At 40.5% G+C, this 18404-nt stretch overlaps 1 protein-coding gene across 9 annotated transcripts in view; it reads right to left on the bottom strand.

The window, feature by feature from the left end:
* Positions 1-18404, bottom strand: part of AHRR (aryl hydrocarbon receptor repressor) — an 88632-nt gene that overhangs the window by 22353 nt on the left and 47875 nt on the right. For 6 of the 9 annotated variants that reach the window (XM_080378587.1, XM_080378585.1, XM_080378592.1 and 3 more), the window contains exon 4: positions 7342-7442. In XM_080378587.1, coding sequence (XP_080234713.1) covers positions 7342-7442 — 101 coding nt within the window. Of the gene's footprint in view, positions 1-7341; positions 7443-9680; positions 9902-12676; positions 12788-18404 lie in introns of those variants that run through there. The other 3 variants (XM_080378591.1, XM_080378589.1, XM_080378590.1) reach the window with 3 other exon arrangements.

Here is an 18404-nt window from a genome sequence, read left to right as displayed (position 1 = left end):
TCCTGTCTCTGAATCAATACTACATCCTTGCTAATAGGAAACAGTACATTTAACAGTCAACGTCATGCTTTTTAATAGTGGTTTTCAGTTCAAATCATCAAATGGCATATTCAAGTTTTATCAATTGAGGTAGGCAAAAAGTCAAATAGAAATGTAGTCAATATTTCTAGAAAAACACATAAGCTTTTCTTTGGAAACCTTCAGGACCACAAAAAAAAATCAATGCAAATTTGCAAAAATTCTTAAGACAACACATAATCTTGCCTGGACCCACTGTCTTGCTCCTCACTTCACTTTATTGAGAAGATAGCAAAGTTGCAGCTCGTTAGCTTTTCTGAGTTGAGAACGAGGAATATACTGAAAGCAAGTGTCAGCTGTACAGATTAGGCTAATAATTTATAATTTCACTTCAACCAGTTGAAGACCAGTTAAACAATGTAAGATTGCAATTATCCATGATAATAAACAGGCGTTATTTAAAGTTGGGGGGTTTTTTGCTTTTTTTTACAGTATGTGACTTTTCCATCTTTAAAAACAACACACTTCCTCAAAAGCAAATGCTCATGCAGAAATTTGTATGCGAGGAACAGAGTGTTATGATTGCTTTTGTTACTTAAATGCATGAAGTCCAGTTCTAGTAGCAGACTAAGTCCCAGTGCATCTATACAACACAGCGCTCATGTACAAATATTGAACCTATCAATTGGTGAGAACAGTTGCCAAGGATTAGCTTTGAAGTCGGTGAGAGAAAGAAGCCCTAACTGAGCTGAAATGGGAGAATATGTTTTGTTGGGGAGGAAGTCACATGGCCACTGGACTGTCTCCAGAGGCACCGAAATAGCCTGGGCAGAAACAGAGAGGAAGCGGCTGTGAAAAGTGAGCTCGGGTGGAGCGTGCTGTGATCAACCATCTGGAGACAGCAACAGTGGCCTGAAGTTCGGATCCACATCTGGCCTGTGCCCAAAGCTTATTGATTCTTACCTTAACGTTGCTGACGGACAGCTTCTCCATTCACCAGAACGCCTAACATTTCTTAGCCAGGCCTCCTCCTATGACAGCAGGTTTGCCTCTGCTCTGACAAATGGAACCCAACTTTACCGATGCCAGTTCAAACCAAAGAGGATGCTAACTGTCCCTCCTCACTGCACACCTGCGCTGGCTGCCCACTCCTGCTCTATCGCATTAAACATAAGCTGCTTGTCCTGATTTTCTGATCTGCTCACAGCTTGCTCCCTCCTCAATTAAAATCTTCATTTTGTGTTGGTGAAGCTAAGTACTAACCCTCATCAGTCCAACATGTTACCCTTACTCACATGCAAGATTTGAGAACAAGCACTTAATGATGTTTCCCACTTTGCTAAAAGGCACCGCACAAGCCTCTGCAGGGGCACCTGATTTTTCTCCCTCAAATCCCTCCTTAAAACTCTTGCAAAAGTCCTGACAAAGGTCAAGCTGCTCATACACTATGAGTACTGGCAATCGTGTTTACCCCTTTGTTCATTATTTCCACACGCTGTGTTACCCATAAAAATTCATCTTTCATCACTTGTCTTGTATTTAGGCTACAAATCTGAAGGGGATCACGTCTTTTTGTTTTGCTCTGCCTCCCTGTCAAGCTGGAGGGTGCCACCGCCTATATTTCTGAAACCTCAGTGCTGTGGCAGCATCATGATCATTACAGTCGTAACAGTAGCACTAAGGATTGGAGGAGATATAACACTAATGGTATTTAGAGGTCACAGGCTTTTTTGTCCTGATTTGTTTGAGAAGGAAAAAAAAGAAGAAAGGAATAAGCGAGAACATTAGTTATTTGTTTAAAGGGCAACAGAAAGGATATTTTTTGCACAAAGTTGTGGCCATGCCAGATTTCAAGTCTGGATTTTAGAAATATGCCTATTTGTAAAGAAAAAAAAGGGACCAGGGCTTCTGAAATGTTCCTTTGTGTTTTGCCTGTGTCTGGCAAGAAGAAAGTGAATGTACACATGTGATAAAATGGCAAGTTACTCCTGACCCCATTTATAGCCTTTTTTTTTTCATGGATAAATTCTCTGTAAGTCACCCAAGTGACTAATGTCAGCTTAAATCATGTCATCTGAATTACTGGGAGAAGGTTCATGTTTGAAAACAAAGCAAAGCAAAAGGGTTGTTTGGGTAACTTTTAAGAGTTCTGTTAGCTGGAAAACAAAATGCACTGAGACTACGAGCTTTTTATGAGAACTTCCTATTTTGATGGCCCCATTTTAAACTAGTAGATTAAAAGGTGAAGCACTGTATCATCATCTAACAGGACTTACTTTAGAAGGACTGTGCTAAGAGAGTCAGCACCATAGGAAACTGAAAAGGAATTCAAGACCAGAATAAATCAAGTCTCTCTCTACCAGTTTTTGATTTCTGAAGTCCGTGCCTTGGTCATAGCCCAGCATAATAACCATGCACTTTCGTCTGATTCCCAGCTTTCCTTTTCAAGTTTAAATTAAAAAATAACAGGAAGAGAAAAATATCTTGCTCTCAGACTGAAATTCAAACTGGAGTACTTTTTTCAAGAGCGCAGTGTTATCAAGTACTGATTACATAAATCAGTTTGGAAGGAGGAAGTAGAATTACACTAACAAGTTTAAAAAAATTACAGGAAAGCAAGTGGAAAAAGGGTTTCCTATGTTATTTCCTTATGCAGAGTGAAGAACAGCACCAATAGGATGTTTTCTAACGTATCATTTTCTAACTCCCTTGGAATGAAACTTGAACCCTAATTCAAGCTGTTAGTAGAGGCCACCTGGAAATACCTCTCAGTGCCAAAATATGCACATACACCTCTCTGTTCAAAGAGACTCCCAGAAAGCTTATTATCTCCAGCTACTTTTAAGGTAATGACATAATGTTAAATAATATGCTTCAAGATTATATTGTCTCGAATTCTGAATCCTTTACCTAGATAAAAGGTCTGACTTTCATTGGTTTTGATTAAGACTTGGACTCCATTTGGTATTAAAGCTAATGAAAAAAAGCCTCACTGACTTCTGTGGGAACTACCAAGCAAGAACCAACATTTCCTATTCACAATAATGCCCAAACCTGTGATATGGAATTAAGAAATAATACATAAATGACTTGTCTGTGTGATAAAGTGCCTATACCTGATCATGCTACCACGTTGCACCAACAGTCAATTCCAAGCACAAATGCCACTGGTTCAGTAGCCAGATACCTGAATTGCCTCACTAGTCATGTCACTGTCAACTCAAATCAGTAAAATTAATCGCTAAATGGTAGAACAAAAGCATGCCTACGAAATACGGATGCTCAGTTTGAAAAACCCAGCTTTATCTGGTTAAGTAGTTAATGTAATAAAGCTAAGATTATTGATACCAGTGGACCAGTGATTGATATAACGCCCACACCACCAAAACTACCTTTCACTGTTTTTCTTGACTTCTGAAGACTGACATGATTTTGAAGAAGTTATTTTTCTTTTTTTTTTTACATAAAAGACTATATGTCTATGATTTTAAGATGTTTTTTAAGATGTCAGGCATCTGAGAGTCTTTGTCTAAAAATTTAAGTAAGTTCTAAGCCTGACCAGACCCCTCTGCAGAGCCTTCCTACCCTCAAGCAGATCAACATTCCAACCCAACTTGGTGTCATCTGCAAACTTACTGAGGGTGGACTCAATCCCCTCATCCAGATTGCCAATAAAGATATTAAACAGAACATACAGTGTCACTGAGTAAGAAATACCAGGACAGTACGATGACTGGCATCTTCAGTGCAGCCATAAAAAAAAACCATGAGACAAAACCACAGAAATGTGATTCTTGTGCCCTGAAGCCTTAAAACTAGAGGACTCGTGGAAATCTCTCTGCGAACTGGGCAAAAGAGTGGCTTGGAACATCCTGAAAACAACATGGGCCTTCACTGAAAGAATGTCAGCTGTTGGTGACCACGGTAATGGCAGAACAAGCCAGGTCTGGCCTTTATCGGTATTCATCAGTGAGATGGGGCATGACGGAGCCAGGCGGTCTTACTCCATTAGCATCTGTTTGGGAGCTGCCTGGATCATACGGATTTCTTTTTTTAATTTTTGTGACATTTTGGATATAAAACACTATTTTCACACCTGAAAAGAATTATGTCCAGTACATCTGGAGACAGGGATACCATATGCTGCAGCCTACAACAGCGGAATAGAAGACTAACAGACATTATAAAGAAGGGCAGAAAGCCCATCAAGATACAAGATATGTCCTTCAGCAGCAAGGGTTGAGACAGAAACATGAATATTAACGATCCTTCCATAATGAGCAGAAAAACTGTAGGAGCAACTGTGAGGTGGTCAGTAAAGTCCAAGTGACAACGTTAGCAGGGTGCTGCTTAGTATATGGGTGACCATTAGGCAAGAAGCAATGTCAGTGGTGATGATGGGGCCACTGCCTGACTGCATGTCATTGAGAAAACAAGTGCGGATCGGGTGTCCCTTTTGACAATGGACATTTAAATCATCTGCTAGGATAGTATAACATGTGAAAATTAAACACGCGTTTGGATGAGGAATTACCTGAACAACAGTGTAGACTTTGAGTCTGGACTTGAGACTGTGAGTGCAGCATAGCTGGGGGGAAGAGCAGGAGGTGGCTAACAGCCCTGAGATGATTATTGCAATCAAGGCTATTGCCTAGATACCCACCAGTGATTCATTCTTATTTTTCCAAGTCACCATTTTATTGTGTTTCTCCACCCCATCACCCCATAAATTCTATCTGGATTTATTGACTGCCAATCCAATTTATTTTCACACTTTTCCGGTTATGGGTTTGGCCCGGTGTTCCTTAAGTATTCAGTAACAGGCTTCAGCGACTGAATGTGGCCCTTTTCTGCCAGAAGGCATGTGGCACAAGGGTTGCAATACCACCTGTCTTGGAAAGTATTTTGAAAGTGCAAAGTTAAAAGTCATTACTGCAGTCAAACAGTTGGAGTCTCAAGTCTCCAAGGAGAGCAAAGATTGCAAGAATGGGGTATAGTCAAAAAGTCCGTTAATAAGATTGGAGTTTGGTTCTTAGAGCTTTGCCTGTCTTCCCTCCAAAGGGAAACAAAAACGGCAAGAAAAGATTCTCTTATCCAGAAGAAGTGATCTTAAAACACTGGAAGAAATTATTTATTTAGGTACCTGCTGTGATCCACTAAAAAGTCTTTGATAAACTGGTATCATTGTTTATTCTGTTATTGCTGATGAAAGCTATTTGATTATAGCTGTAAAAAATCTCTATAAAATCTTAAATAAAAAACACATGTTGTGGCAGAGGCCTTTAGAAATAAAAAACATTTTAAACATACTTTGAAGACAGTCTAATTCCATTGTTTTCTTTCAAGCTGAAAGGGAAGTACTGCATTTTTCCAAGACTCCAGAGTCACAGATACATCATTTACCAGTAATTAGGGCTGTTGCTATTTCATATTTCTGTCTATGCATAAAGCAGTGCGATGATACCCACGCTAGGAAAAAAATAAGCCATTATCCCTGGTTTTCCATTAACAGTGCACCCAGGGATTATTCACACATATTTTGGCAATTCAGATTATTCTTGTTTGTATTATATAAGCATCTAGGAGAAGTTGCACAGTGCAAGGTGGTGTCACGAGAAAGAAAGTGGCTTTTAACAGCTGAAAAATATCTTTCGAGACCTGATAAAGCGGCCAGATTCATAAGCCAATATACAAAGCAAAGCAACTACCAGCAAGACTGTTTGCTTCTCCTTCGAAGGAATCACAAATGCAACTATTCAGTTAAAACCCCACTGTCCCTAATAAACAACATGGTGAATTTGTTTGAACAACAAAAAACCCCACTTTTCTTCACATGCCATGGCCACTGAATGAGCATCTAAGCCAAAATCAGTCCCCAGGGAATATTCCTGGCAAGCCCAAAGGAAAATTAATGCTCGTATTCTAGGTCAGACATGCCCATAAATGAAGCCTGGCAAATACATTCATATTAACAGGCACTTAATCATCCAGTTAATGATCCTCATTAAGTATGACCCAGGATAAAATATCTCCCATATATTCAAAAGGAATGTGACTCCTATATACCCTGTATTAAGCAGACCATTACCATGTCCAGTAGTATTAGTCTCTTGTAACCTACCTGAAATTACACATCTGTGTTCTCTCCATGTGCTTGTAGCAGTAGGGCTACTGTTTGAAGAGTCTTAATGACTGTAACTTGTGGTCATGCAATATGCATCCAACAAAACATAGACTAAAGAGGAAAGCCTCATTAAAAGTTATATACTCGCCATATTTATCATTTGTTGTAAGCCCTGTACTCCCTATTCATTGAGAATGGAAATGGTTGGAAGTAATAGCTGACAGCCAAACATTTCATTTTGGCACTAGCACTAACTAATCAGATGCTTCTGTGTTACTTGCTTTGAAATATAAAATTAAAATCTTCTAAAGTACTGAGAGGAAGGAAATCAGGGTGCCAGTTTCCATTCCACAGACTTGACAAACTTATGATATTGGATCCCACGATAAAATGTCTTTTTACTTTAGTAGTATACCGCATTTATTTGCTTGAGGCTACTATTTAATTTACATTTACATGAATCTCAGAGCTGTCATTAAAACGCAGGTTTTATATCATGAATATTATCCTATCCAAAACAACTATACATATGTAGTCCTAATCACACAGGAATTTCCAAGGACCTCAGTGTATAAACGGCATTATTACATCATGAGTTTGAAATGCAGATGTATCTGGGATGGACCGCTGTGCTCTAGCTGGTTCAGTAGTTCACAGCAGTATTAATTCTTCCTCTAGATTAATGGATCCAATTCTCAGAAACAGTATGGCCCCTTTATGCTGCTCTGCCAATATAAAAACATCCTAAAGGGGATAAAAATACATGGAAGGAGTAACTTCTACACACACAGCTTCCCTCAGAGCACAGGGTTAAGGAAGTAGGATAAATTAAAATATCCCAGAATAATCTCAACTCAGATCAGAAACCAAGCAAGTTCCTTCTGACAGCCTCAAAATATGGGCCAAGTAAACCAAACTTCTGCCATCACTCCAAGTGAAAAAGAACTGTGAGCTGGCCCACTGGAGTTCACTGGTCATTTCGAGGATGTAAGGGTGTAAGGTACAGTCGCTCAAACAGAGACTGACCAGGACTATCACAACTGCCAGCTTTGCTCTTGCAAGAAGCACTCACAAGTGTGATTCTTGAATGACTGACACCAAGAGTGACCATTTGTCCTGAGTTGCCACAAAGCATTAACCCAAATAATTCATCAAACGGAATAGATTAGAGCCAGAAAAGACAGCATTCTTTCACTCACTTCTAGTAGAAGTCCACCTTCTTGTACAGCGGTCTTGTTAGATATATTGTCTTCTTTTATCATTTGGCCAACTTGCTTCTTAAAGTGCTTTTCTTGAATGGCTGTTGGAAAGAGTTATTATCAATTTAGATACCATAATGATTAGGGCTGCTAGATTAAAATTCTTATTTAGGCACTTAACGTGCATTGATTTAATTGGGAGTTCTTGTCTTTGTGGTCTGGATGTCAGTTACTGACAACTTTCTTTTGCTGTGAAGGAGATAGATGCATATTTGGCAGTCCAGATGTTTTTTATATGAAATATCTATCACAATTTTATTGAGCATATTTTTTCCATTAGTGTACTCTACATAAAGCAACAATGAAAACCCACAGGAAAGAAACAAAAGAAAGTTAGCAAATTGTTTTGTTTATAAAAATATGTATTATGACAATATAAAGAAATGCCTATATAGCTCAGAAGACAAGGGACTGAAATAAGTTTCTTATTTTCAGTGCTGACCTTCTTGGCATCAGATTATTTTCAGTCTCACTGTACCCTATTTGCTTCTATGAGTCTGAGGCTGACTGTAAGATTCAAGGGAAAGTTCTTTAATTTTTAAACAGAGGTTTAAGATTTGTTTTAAGCTGGTCGTTTACTGTATGAAATGTATTAATAACTCTCACAATAGATTAAATCACATATATTTTCCCTAATAATAATGAAAACCTTAATGGGAGTCAAAACTGGTGAGTGCTCTTCCCCCACATGGGTTACCATTGCCTGATCTGAAATATCTTTGAATACTCAGATTAAAGTCTTCATGTCAATACATCCCACAGAAAAATCCCTTAAATACAATCCCATTTCTGGGGGTAATGAAAGAATTTCTGAGAAGAACGTCATCACTTGACACACTGGGATTCTGCTTCATCTGAGGAGTATGACAGGAAGCTGTCTTTATCATTTGGTCAGTAAGAATTAAGGAGTCAGCTTCAGTACTACTGTCCCATCCCAGAGAAGAGTCATACAAATATCTGGGTAGCAAACAGAGATTCAGTTTTCTGTTTGTTCTCCTTTCTATGGAGAAAATGAGAGAGGAGAGCATACCAGTGAGATTAGCTGGGACATTTGATACACATTGTCCCTTCCAGCTAAAGGAGAGCTGGAGCAGCCACAGCCAGAGATGCTTAATAATCCAAAAAAAGAAGGGTTGAGATGGACAGGAATAGTTCATACCAAATCAGAATAAAAAGAGGAGCCAGACAGCAAGCCTCTAATACTTCTGAGCTTGTTGCTAAAAGCCATGGCAATTTAAATTTTTAGCAAAAAAAAAAATTACATTTAAATTTTTAGTAAGATACCAAATCAAGAAAAAGGTCTACATTTTTAAATGGCTTGAATAATACTTGTTGCAAATGATTAAGGATATCTAAATGGAGTTACTTCCTTTCCAAACAGCTGTGCAAGAGCCCCTTATCAATTTAACAGCCTAGTGAGGGACTGTTGTAAGATACATCAGCGTTTTACAACAGATGATGGCAACACAGAACCACGCTGACTGAATATTCGTGATGTTTTTTAGCTTACATTGTAAATATTTGCTGCCAGTGATAATGTCGGTCATTACCCCAAAGCAATCATCTCAAATGTATAATTAGATGTAATAAATCCCTCCCCTGGGCATGGGAAAACACATCAGGAAAATCCCAAGCTGCCTAAAACAGTTCCTTACCCACGTATTCCAGCCAAAACAATTTTGTGATTTCAGATTTGTAAGCTAGGCTGCTATGAACAGGATATGCAGATTCTTCACTCCGCATTTTCATTTTGGTATACCTCTTGAACTTATTTGAAACGGTTGCTTTTTTTCACCCCCAATCAGCCAAGCCTTCTGCCACGCCTGTCCATAAGAACAGACATATGGACACTCATGACAATAATTTTTAAAAGTCCAGCCCCTATTCCAATGGCCTCTTCCAGAGTTTCCACCCTCAGAAAAGATGTTTTTATAATTACTGACACTGTGGTTTGCAGGTTAAAGGACAGACAGGGAGGGGCGAGACGAAACTAAGTTTTTTTTTCTGATGCGCTCTTTTGGCATTGCGAAAATTCCACCAGTTCGAACTTCATCGTTAGTGGAAACTATTATTTTACCCAGCTGAGCGGGCCAGAGCTCCCTGCCTGTTTGTTAGCCTTCAGGCTCACACAAACACAGCAGCAGAAGCACAAGAGATGTTTGTTCCGTAGCTCATCTGGCTACTATAAATTCCATCTCCAAATGGAAAGTATTTTAATGTTATTTTGCCGGCTAGAGTTACCCATATGCTAGGCCACACACATCCGTTTCATAACATACCCTACCCGCTGGCCCGGACTGCGAGGAGACCCATTGCACCATCAAAGACGAAGGACACCCTTGGCGCCAAGAGCCTCCTCAGAGAGGGAGTTTGTTCCTCGCACCTGAGGCAGCGGAGCTGTTGCTGGCTGTTCACTCCTGTTCTGCCTCCCTGCACTGGAAATACTGGATTAATCCACCCAGGGCTTGGCTGGTACTGCAGTGACAGCTCCGAAGAGATACTATACCGGGAAATAGCCTGTCACCTGGAGAAAGCAGAGCAAGACAGGCAGAAAACTACACAGATCCCCCAAATTAATGAGGAGGAGGAAAAGCAAGACATGACAGGATGAGGAGGGAAAATTGCAAGATGTTATCTAACCAGGCAGAAAAATAGAGAAAAGAAAACAGAGCAGCCTAACAACGCCCCTGTCACCACCAGGAATCACGAGGGAGAACTGAAGGAAAGTAAGCGAAGTTATGATGGGTGGCTTGGTAGCAAAGGGCCTGATGCCAGTACAGCTGTGATCAAGCTTGGACATTATATAAAATGGTGGCCCTCTGGAGCAACGGTGAAGCCTGCGATGACAAAAACAAATGAAAGATTGGAGAATGCAGGAGTACTGTTTCTAGCAGGCAGGGAGGAGCAACTGTGCAAGGCTAAAAAATAACAAACAGCAAAGGATGGCTCCAGGACCTGAGGGGAAAACTGGCTGCTAGAGTTCCCATACATCAAGAATGGGGCAAGAAAAAAGCTGATATTGCAGGCAGACTGGTGGATTCTGCTGGCTGTAAAAAAATGGAAAGTTTTATCTTTATGGAGCTTTGGACTGCATTCTCTGGGAGAGGCAACTCTTTAGACGAGACTGTCAGCAATTCAGCGTAGAGCACTCACCTGCTGCTAGGTTCAAAACCGGCAAAGTGAAGAGGTGGGAATCAGGAACAGCAGAGACTTTTTTCTGAGCACAACTTATCTAGCCTGCACTTCCAGAACACAAAATAAAACAGAAGATGGAGCTGTTCTGCCAAAGAAGATGAATGAGCGTATTGATACCATAGGGTGATAAATAAAGATATACATGTACCAGGGCTGACAGTTTTGCAAGGTCATGCAATCTAGTGAGCATGGTGCAATCCCAGACAACATTAAAAGCTCACATGTTTGGAAATGCTGGGTCCTATAGAAGGACAACACTGTGGAAATATACAGGGCGTGGGGGGAGGGGGTTAGGAGGAGGGAGAGGAGGGAGAAAAAATGAAGAAAAATGGCTAACACAATTTCCTGAAGGAAAGGTCAAAGATCCGAGGACGTTGTTCCAATTTCTGATCTGAAAGCACTGAAAGGAGTGGAAACCAAAAACTAATATACCATTAGAATTGACAGTTAATGAATGGACAAAAAGAAGTCCACAAAAGGGATGATAAGTTTGGCTTAAGGAGTACGGGACTGTCTCTGGCAGTGCTGCTGAGCCTTTCACAGCTGCACTGTTTCTCCCCAGAACATTGTAAAAATCTGAGATCTCTTGAGCCTCCAGTCTGATACAAGCATCACTATCTGCATTTGCAAACCCCTTGGCTTGAAAACAAAAACTGGAATATGGTAAAGAAGAGGAAAGCTGCCTGACACTTTAAAGACTATAGAAGCATTACGAAACGAGCCATTCCCTTCCCCCCAGAAATAACAGAACATTTATTCATTGCAGAATACTCTTTAGTTCGGAGAGATGGAAATTTCAGGACTCATAAAAGCGTACTTTTTAAATTCATGGGATTACATCCTCCTGAGTGTTTCTGTACCTCTTCCCGCACAAGCACACCCTTCCTTCTTCAGAAAATAATCAGCAAAACTACCTGCCAAGCTAAGCTCTGTAACAAACTAAAGCATGGTCAAACCTTATGCCCGCTGCCCAGGGGCCTTGCACTGCTCAGGCCACCTGCACCAAGCAACAGCAGTACAGGTGAGAAAACAGCAGTGAAGGGATGTCATTTCTTATCTGAACACCTTGCCTGGGTTCATTTGAGATGTAAGGAGGGGACAGTACTGTCTTCTTCAGACTTGGTATGATGCAGGCATATCAGTGTCAAGCTTTTTTACAAGGAGTACCTGTGAGATCCCTTCTTTCCAGTGATGCTCAGGGGATAAATTGTTTCTTAAAATGAGCAGAGGAAAATACCCAAATCTAGCTGGCAGGTTCAGAGATACTGCTTTATGCATACAAATCTTACTTTTGGTAACTAGGTACTTGAAAGGAAGTGAAGACGGGGTCTTTCTTCCTGGATCTTCTAGCTGCAGGAAGAAGCAGCTATGCGTGTTACCCTGAATGCTTAGAAAACAAAACAACAGAACTAGGAAACACTCGGTGTGAGCAATTCTGCTTAACAAACCTACAGTCATGAAATGAAACGATCTGTTTCCTCTTGCTGCATTACAAAGAACATCGAGTGACAATAAGGGCTCATTAGATACACGCTGAAATTAAACAACATAAACCATAAAGAACAGTTATTATGCGTTGCCAAACAATATGAAAGGGGTGCTTGCATTTTGAAATGCCACAACATACAGGTTGCACAAACGCTTTGGGAAAGAAGAAATCAGCACCAAAACACACCCTCTGAATAAAAGATGTATGGTGCTCAGTCCCATCGCGGAGGCTACCAGAACGCCAGATGAAATTATGCTAGCAATAATGCAAAGTTTTTCTTCCCAACTTAGCGGTTTTCTCAGTCTGCTTCTTCTTAAGAGATGCTTTGAAATCTGACTGCCCTTTGAAGTTTCTCAAGTACAGCATGACATTTATTTAAGGTATGAACCAAACTGTTTGCTTTCCAGATCCCGTCCCCTCTTTTTTTTCCGAACCACTTTTCCCCTTCCCCAGCAAGCCTCATCCATTTTTTCCCCATGCAAGAGGGGCATCAAAGACATGCCACCGCCCGGCAGCCCTCCTCTCCCCCCAGCCTTTGCACGGAGCTGGTGGGGCCACCTCGCCCCCCTGAGACCCCAGCCCATGTCTCACCCCCATCCAGAGGAGCCTTTTTGAAGGGAGGCGAGGGGGAGGAGAAGTCCCTGCTGCGGAGGAGGCAGACTGCTGACTAACCCCAGCCCCGCTGTCACGCAAGCCTCGCCGCCTGTCAATCTCTCAGCAGCTCTGACAGGGGCCTGGCGCCCGTTCAAACCCTTGCGTGCGAGCAGACAAGCCGCGTTACCCTATGAAGTATTTCATAATAACAACAGCTGTTAAATATTGATGACTCCTGGCAAGCGCTGAATGCTTTTCGAGAAGGTTAAGCCTTCGTGTAATGGAACCTAATTCCTCATTATATACTGTATCAGATATCTGGAAGCTGCCTAAAAGAAGCAAAGGGGCTTAAAGTGAAGGAGCAGAAAAAGAACTCGTGCAGCAGGGAGAGGGGAGAAAACAGGCAGCGCAAACAGTGAGGAGTGTTTCCCCAAAGAGGCAAATCCTTTTGCAAACAGTAAAAAATGCTTCTGGAGCGATTATCAGAATAGCTGGTTTTGGTGTATTCCACCGGATGGTTTTGTGTTTTTAGAAATTATTGCAGACGACATGAGCTTTCTAAAATGGTGACCCAGCTGCCACTGCTGTCTGTGTATGTAAGAGTACACATGGAAATTATTTCTACAGGAAAACATAGAAAAGAGGGAGAAGGCTCGGATTCCTATAGTTTTTCTACAAACATCAGCCCCGAGAGATCTTGCTCGTTAGAAGATGTAGTGGTGATCAGACAAGATGTTCAGGATGAGATCTCAGGGAGGGTTTCTAGCAGGCAAGAAAGGGAAAAGGGTGAGCCTCTTGCCTTGGGCAAGTCCTGGTGTGCTCTCCTCCAGTTCCCAGGCAAAATGCTCCCTCTTTTCACACTGCCCTCTAAAACCTATCAGTCCTATCTTCTCTTTCTTGACCTAACTGTTGAGCAAGGTTGTGTCATGAAGGGAATCAGTTTCAGGCAGGAGTCCATGATCAACAGATGGAGTCTTTGGGACAGAGCTGGCGTGATGCCAGGGCCGGCAGTACTGGGGAGTCCAGTGAAAAGGCAGCACCAGAGTCAGGGTGCAGGTGAAAGAGAAGAACCGCAAACCGAGGACTTCTTGGGGAGATGACCAAGTCAGGGTATTTTTTTCTTGCATGTAAAAAAGAGGTCTGTGTGCCTTTGGGGAATACAATTTAGATGAGGCAAGCCGAGAAGCTGAAAACAATTACTTGCTTATGTTCAGTTGTGCTGTGGTGCAAAGAGTTCTGCGAAGCTTTAGGGAAGTTTTTTAGCAGTGGGGAACCCTGGCCTATTTATTGTGTTGGGATAGACAATCACGGAAACTCAGGAGGTTGGAGGCTGGAAGGGACTTTTGAAGGTCATCTGGTCTACACCCCCCCCCCCGATCAAAACAGAGCTAACTTCAGGCAGGCAGGTTGCTCTGGATTTTTGTTGAGTATCCTCAGTAATGGACATTTCACTTTCCCTCCAGGAAAACTTTCATAGGTTAATTACAAACAGCATTAAATTTGTAAGGTAAGAACTGCTTACGGTTTTAGGTGAATGAGCATTAGGATGTTCCGGTTGGAAACTTCCTGTTTCCACAATTCTAAGTCTGTAAAGTGTGTAGAATAATTTAAGAAATGCTGGGAATGCTAAGTGGGTGTTATGAGAAGTGTGTGTATATGGAGAATATGTGAAGTATGTTAAGTTATAGCTATTCTTAGGATGTTTTTGATGCTTTATTCTATCTGTATCTCACAAAACCGTATGCCACCACACTTGTATGTCATGTTTTTATGTAGTCCGGGACTGTAACATCTCCCTTATTCCATAACTTCTGAGGGATCACAGATCCAAAGAAAAGCTGTGCCTCCATGTGAAAACTATACATGAGTGCTAACTGTACAAGCAACAGGCTCAAAAGAACTTGTCTAGAAAGCACATTTCCTCTCTGCAGCTTACTGTTGCAACCTTTCTTCATATGACTCAACAGATGATCTCCCCAGCAAACAACCACATGTTGTGCATTGGCAAAGAAGGTATTTTAGAGATCTGTTTGCATCACTGTGAGTCAATATTTGTTATCAGTGGCTCTGGTAGACTATATTGGCTATAAGACTGCCAAAGACATGCAGTCCTCCTAAATTATCCCAGGATATAAGACTTGTTCCAAGTAATTGTCTTCTGCTTCATCTTCCTAATTCCATTTGATTACCTACTACTTTAAATACGATGATTTGATGATGAAAACTTATTGATTTATAGGTTCAGTTCTGAGGCCTTAATTTTGCCCCTGTATTATTCCATTCTTAGTTTAATTAAGCTGTAACATGATAGCTTCTCTGAGTGTTTGCTTGCACGCCCTTTTGAAAAAATCCATAAAAAGATTTTAAAAAAATGCATACAAATGAGTTATTCTGTCAAACTACAAAATGGACCACAATCCTGAGTTGTCAGCAACCTCGAGTGAGAAATCTGAAAACCACTTAGCCCACTTTCAAATCAATACCCACATCCCTCATAAAAATTTAGATGATTCCAAAAAATTCCTTATCCCTTAAAGCATAAGTTTGTAAATTACATGTCCATTAATGAGAATTGAGATATAGAGCATGAGTTTAATGTAGAAAAAAATAAATTTAAGATAACTATTCTGTATTTAGAAAACTTGCTTAGTGTTGGGCCTCAGAATGTACAGTCAATGTAGTTTCATGTGTGTTTTACTCTAGTTTCCATTTTCCCCTGTACTACACTGAAACACTGCATGTTAAACCTATGCTGAAGGAGTCAGACCCCACCAAACTAATCTAAATTAGTCTTAAGTGTACTGCAGTGTGTTCTGACCTGCCACATGTTGATTGCTTGAGTGGGATCTCAGTAAATCCCACCTATCATGGTATACCTACATATTAGGAGGAATGGCACATCAAGACACATTTATTCTAGGCTCTATGGAGCAGATGGCCTATCAAAACAACTTGCAGAGTTTCCCAGTTCTTCTAAGTGTCCTTCATGATGGTTTATTGGCCAAAGAGCTGCCGTCTTTTCTCTTTTCCAGGTATTTTAAAAAAACTGTACAGGGAAAAATAAAATCTAGGTTCTCTATATCCTCTGAATTCCCAGCACTTTCTCTCTCTGTGGTTGAAGAATGTAGTCCTCTTTTGATGTGGCTCATATTATTTTTATCCCAAGGTTTTTTCACTGGTTGGATCCTCCCAAATAATCAAACAGTGGACATCGGGGTCCACAGCAGAGGCAGCTATCCTCTCAGGAGAGGCAAAAACACCTGTGACTGTTTACTGAGAAGGATGAGGGGAGAGGTAACAGAAGTTTACAAAATTGTAAAGGCAGTGGATAAACTGAATGCAGAACTGCTGTTCACCCAACCCCACCACATAAGGACTGTGAAGTGCTCAGTGACAGTAGCACAAGACTGCTTTAAAGCAGGTAATACACAGCAATTTTGGAGATGAGAATACCAGACTAGATGGACCACTGGTGTGACACAGTAGTGCATTTCTTATGTTGTTATAATCTCACTGCAATGCCACAACCTTGTCCACAAAATTTGTTTCAGACGGAAAATAAACAACAGATGAACAAGAGCAGCATCTGTGATGCAAAACAAAGTATATCACAGAAGCAACAATAACAAAAATCAGAACCTTATGAGAAAGCCTGTATGTGACTAAATTTCAGCATATGATGAAAGACCAGCTTGTGACTAATCACGGCATCCAAACAAACAAGAAAATACTTCTTTTATGATAAACAGCCTATTGAAATAAATTTGAGTCTGAAATATTTTTGAGAAACATAAGTATCGAGACCAAAATCCGTTTTTGCTGAAATGACAGCTAAAAGAAAAGCTATGTGTGTTCATAAGTAAACAACTACAGTCTACTGGAATCTTCCCCATTTTAAAAAAGGAGACTGTAACAATTGCATCTTACAGAAGAAACACAATGAAGATCTGATAACAGATTTATCTTGAGAATATCAGAAGATTTGTAGTCTTTATTGGCTGCAGAAAATATGCACCATTTTACCCTCTTCAATTTAGGTCTACAGTTTAGAATATTTTGTAAATCAATCACTGGAAAATGAAATCAAATCAAAGACCAAGCATGAAAATAAACGCAACTTGGAAAGTGCATGAGAAAGCATCTCTCCCCCCTTCCTGATTAAATCACCTGACATTGGCTGACTTATGTGAGATTTACACGATCTTTGTTAGCCTTTTTGGATTTGATATCCTCTTTTCCAGGCCTATGTTTCAAACAGACTATCTCCTCAGCTTCCACTCCTCAATTTCTACTGCTTTTATAACATTCTTCTCCCTTTATAATTGTGTTTGCACCACTCTGCATGGAAAGGCATGGGCTAAATTCATACCTGCTACCTCCAAGAGGGAATTTAAGTCAGTATCTCTTAGAAGGGAGTTGAAAGAGCATGTGTCAGTAGGCCAGTATATCACCCAAGAGGCTGTTTAAAAATAGCCAAAGCACATGATCTGGAGAGGATAAAGGAAACCTTTAAGATGAAATAAACATTGCATCTAAAATATTCACACTGAGCCCTCAGTGCACAGGATGTGCATATGTTACCCAGAAAACCAAATCTGGCTTCATCAGTTTCAGAGTCAGAAACATCATAGAAGCCATTCCTTAATATCTGCTTTATATAGCTGTCATACTGTATCCAATATTAAAGGCAAAGACACATTTGCTTTCCAGTGTACTTTAAATAAGCAAACACACTTGAGAGAAGAAATGCAAGAATCCCCACCTTTAAGTCAGCTGGATACCACAGTACACTGCTGCACTATCACCGATAAACACACACACACCACGGAACGCGGCACCTCTTTCTAAGGCAGAAAGAGTCTAAAGACTCTGGCCTTTTCTGCCATCTGGGGAGACTGCCAGGATGAGATTGACTGTGTGAAGCCTTGAGAGGTTAAATGAACCTAACGAGCTGTGGGGAAAAGGTGCCTGAAAGCAGGTCCTTGAGCTTTGGCTTTTCTACTTTAGGAAGTAAAAGAACGTGCTGAGACAAGATACAGGCAAATGAAGCATCAGAAACAATACAAGTTTTAAAAATTCTTTCAGAATCAATTTTCAGGATAATTTTAAAACACTGAACTGTATTCCAGAACTTCTTAGAATGCTGAAACCAGTAACATGAAAATCTTACATAAAAGCTCAGGATGAAGAACAATCCAACAACAAAAGTCAAAAATTGAACCACCAGAACCCTAAATTGGTAAGGTTACAATCCCTGGAGATGTTTAATGTAGTTTTAGACACATTAATATTTTAATGCATGCATTTAAAGAGTAGTCCTGAAAAGCTATCCAAACAGATGGACCTTGCTTCCAACTGGAATCCCTTGTTAGTCAGAGGGCCTGGAGAGAAGACATTATGGTTTGTCCAAAAATAAATTGCTTTGCAAAACAGGAACCTTCTGCAGAAGTAGAAAACGCATGCACATGATGTGTTTAATTACTACAAGAACCTTCATTTTTCACTTCCTCACAAAAGTTTTGCTTTGCCTTTTTCCACAGCCAGGTTCCATGCTCAGAAAATGATCCTAAGCAGATCCTAAAGACCCTAAGCAGGCCAGTAGTGGGCTTACCTGTTCTCTCCCCCTTAGAGTTAGAGAAATCAAGTTTTTTTAAAAAAATGCCAGTCCCTAGGTCAATGACTAAAATTAGGACATTCAAATTTTCTAAGCATAATGAAAAATATT

The sequence above is a fragment of the Falco punctatus genome (genome assembly GCF_963210335.1).
Source record: "Falco punctatus genome assembly, chromosome: 3".
In the NCBI taxonomy this organism is placed as follows: Eukaryota; Metazoa; Chordata; class Aves; order Falconiformes; family Falconidae; genus Falco; species Falco punctatus.
This window is presented reverse-complemented; position numbering and strand designations above follow the sequence as displayed.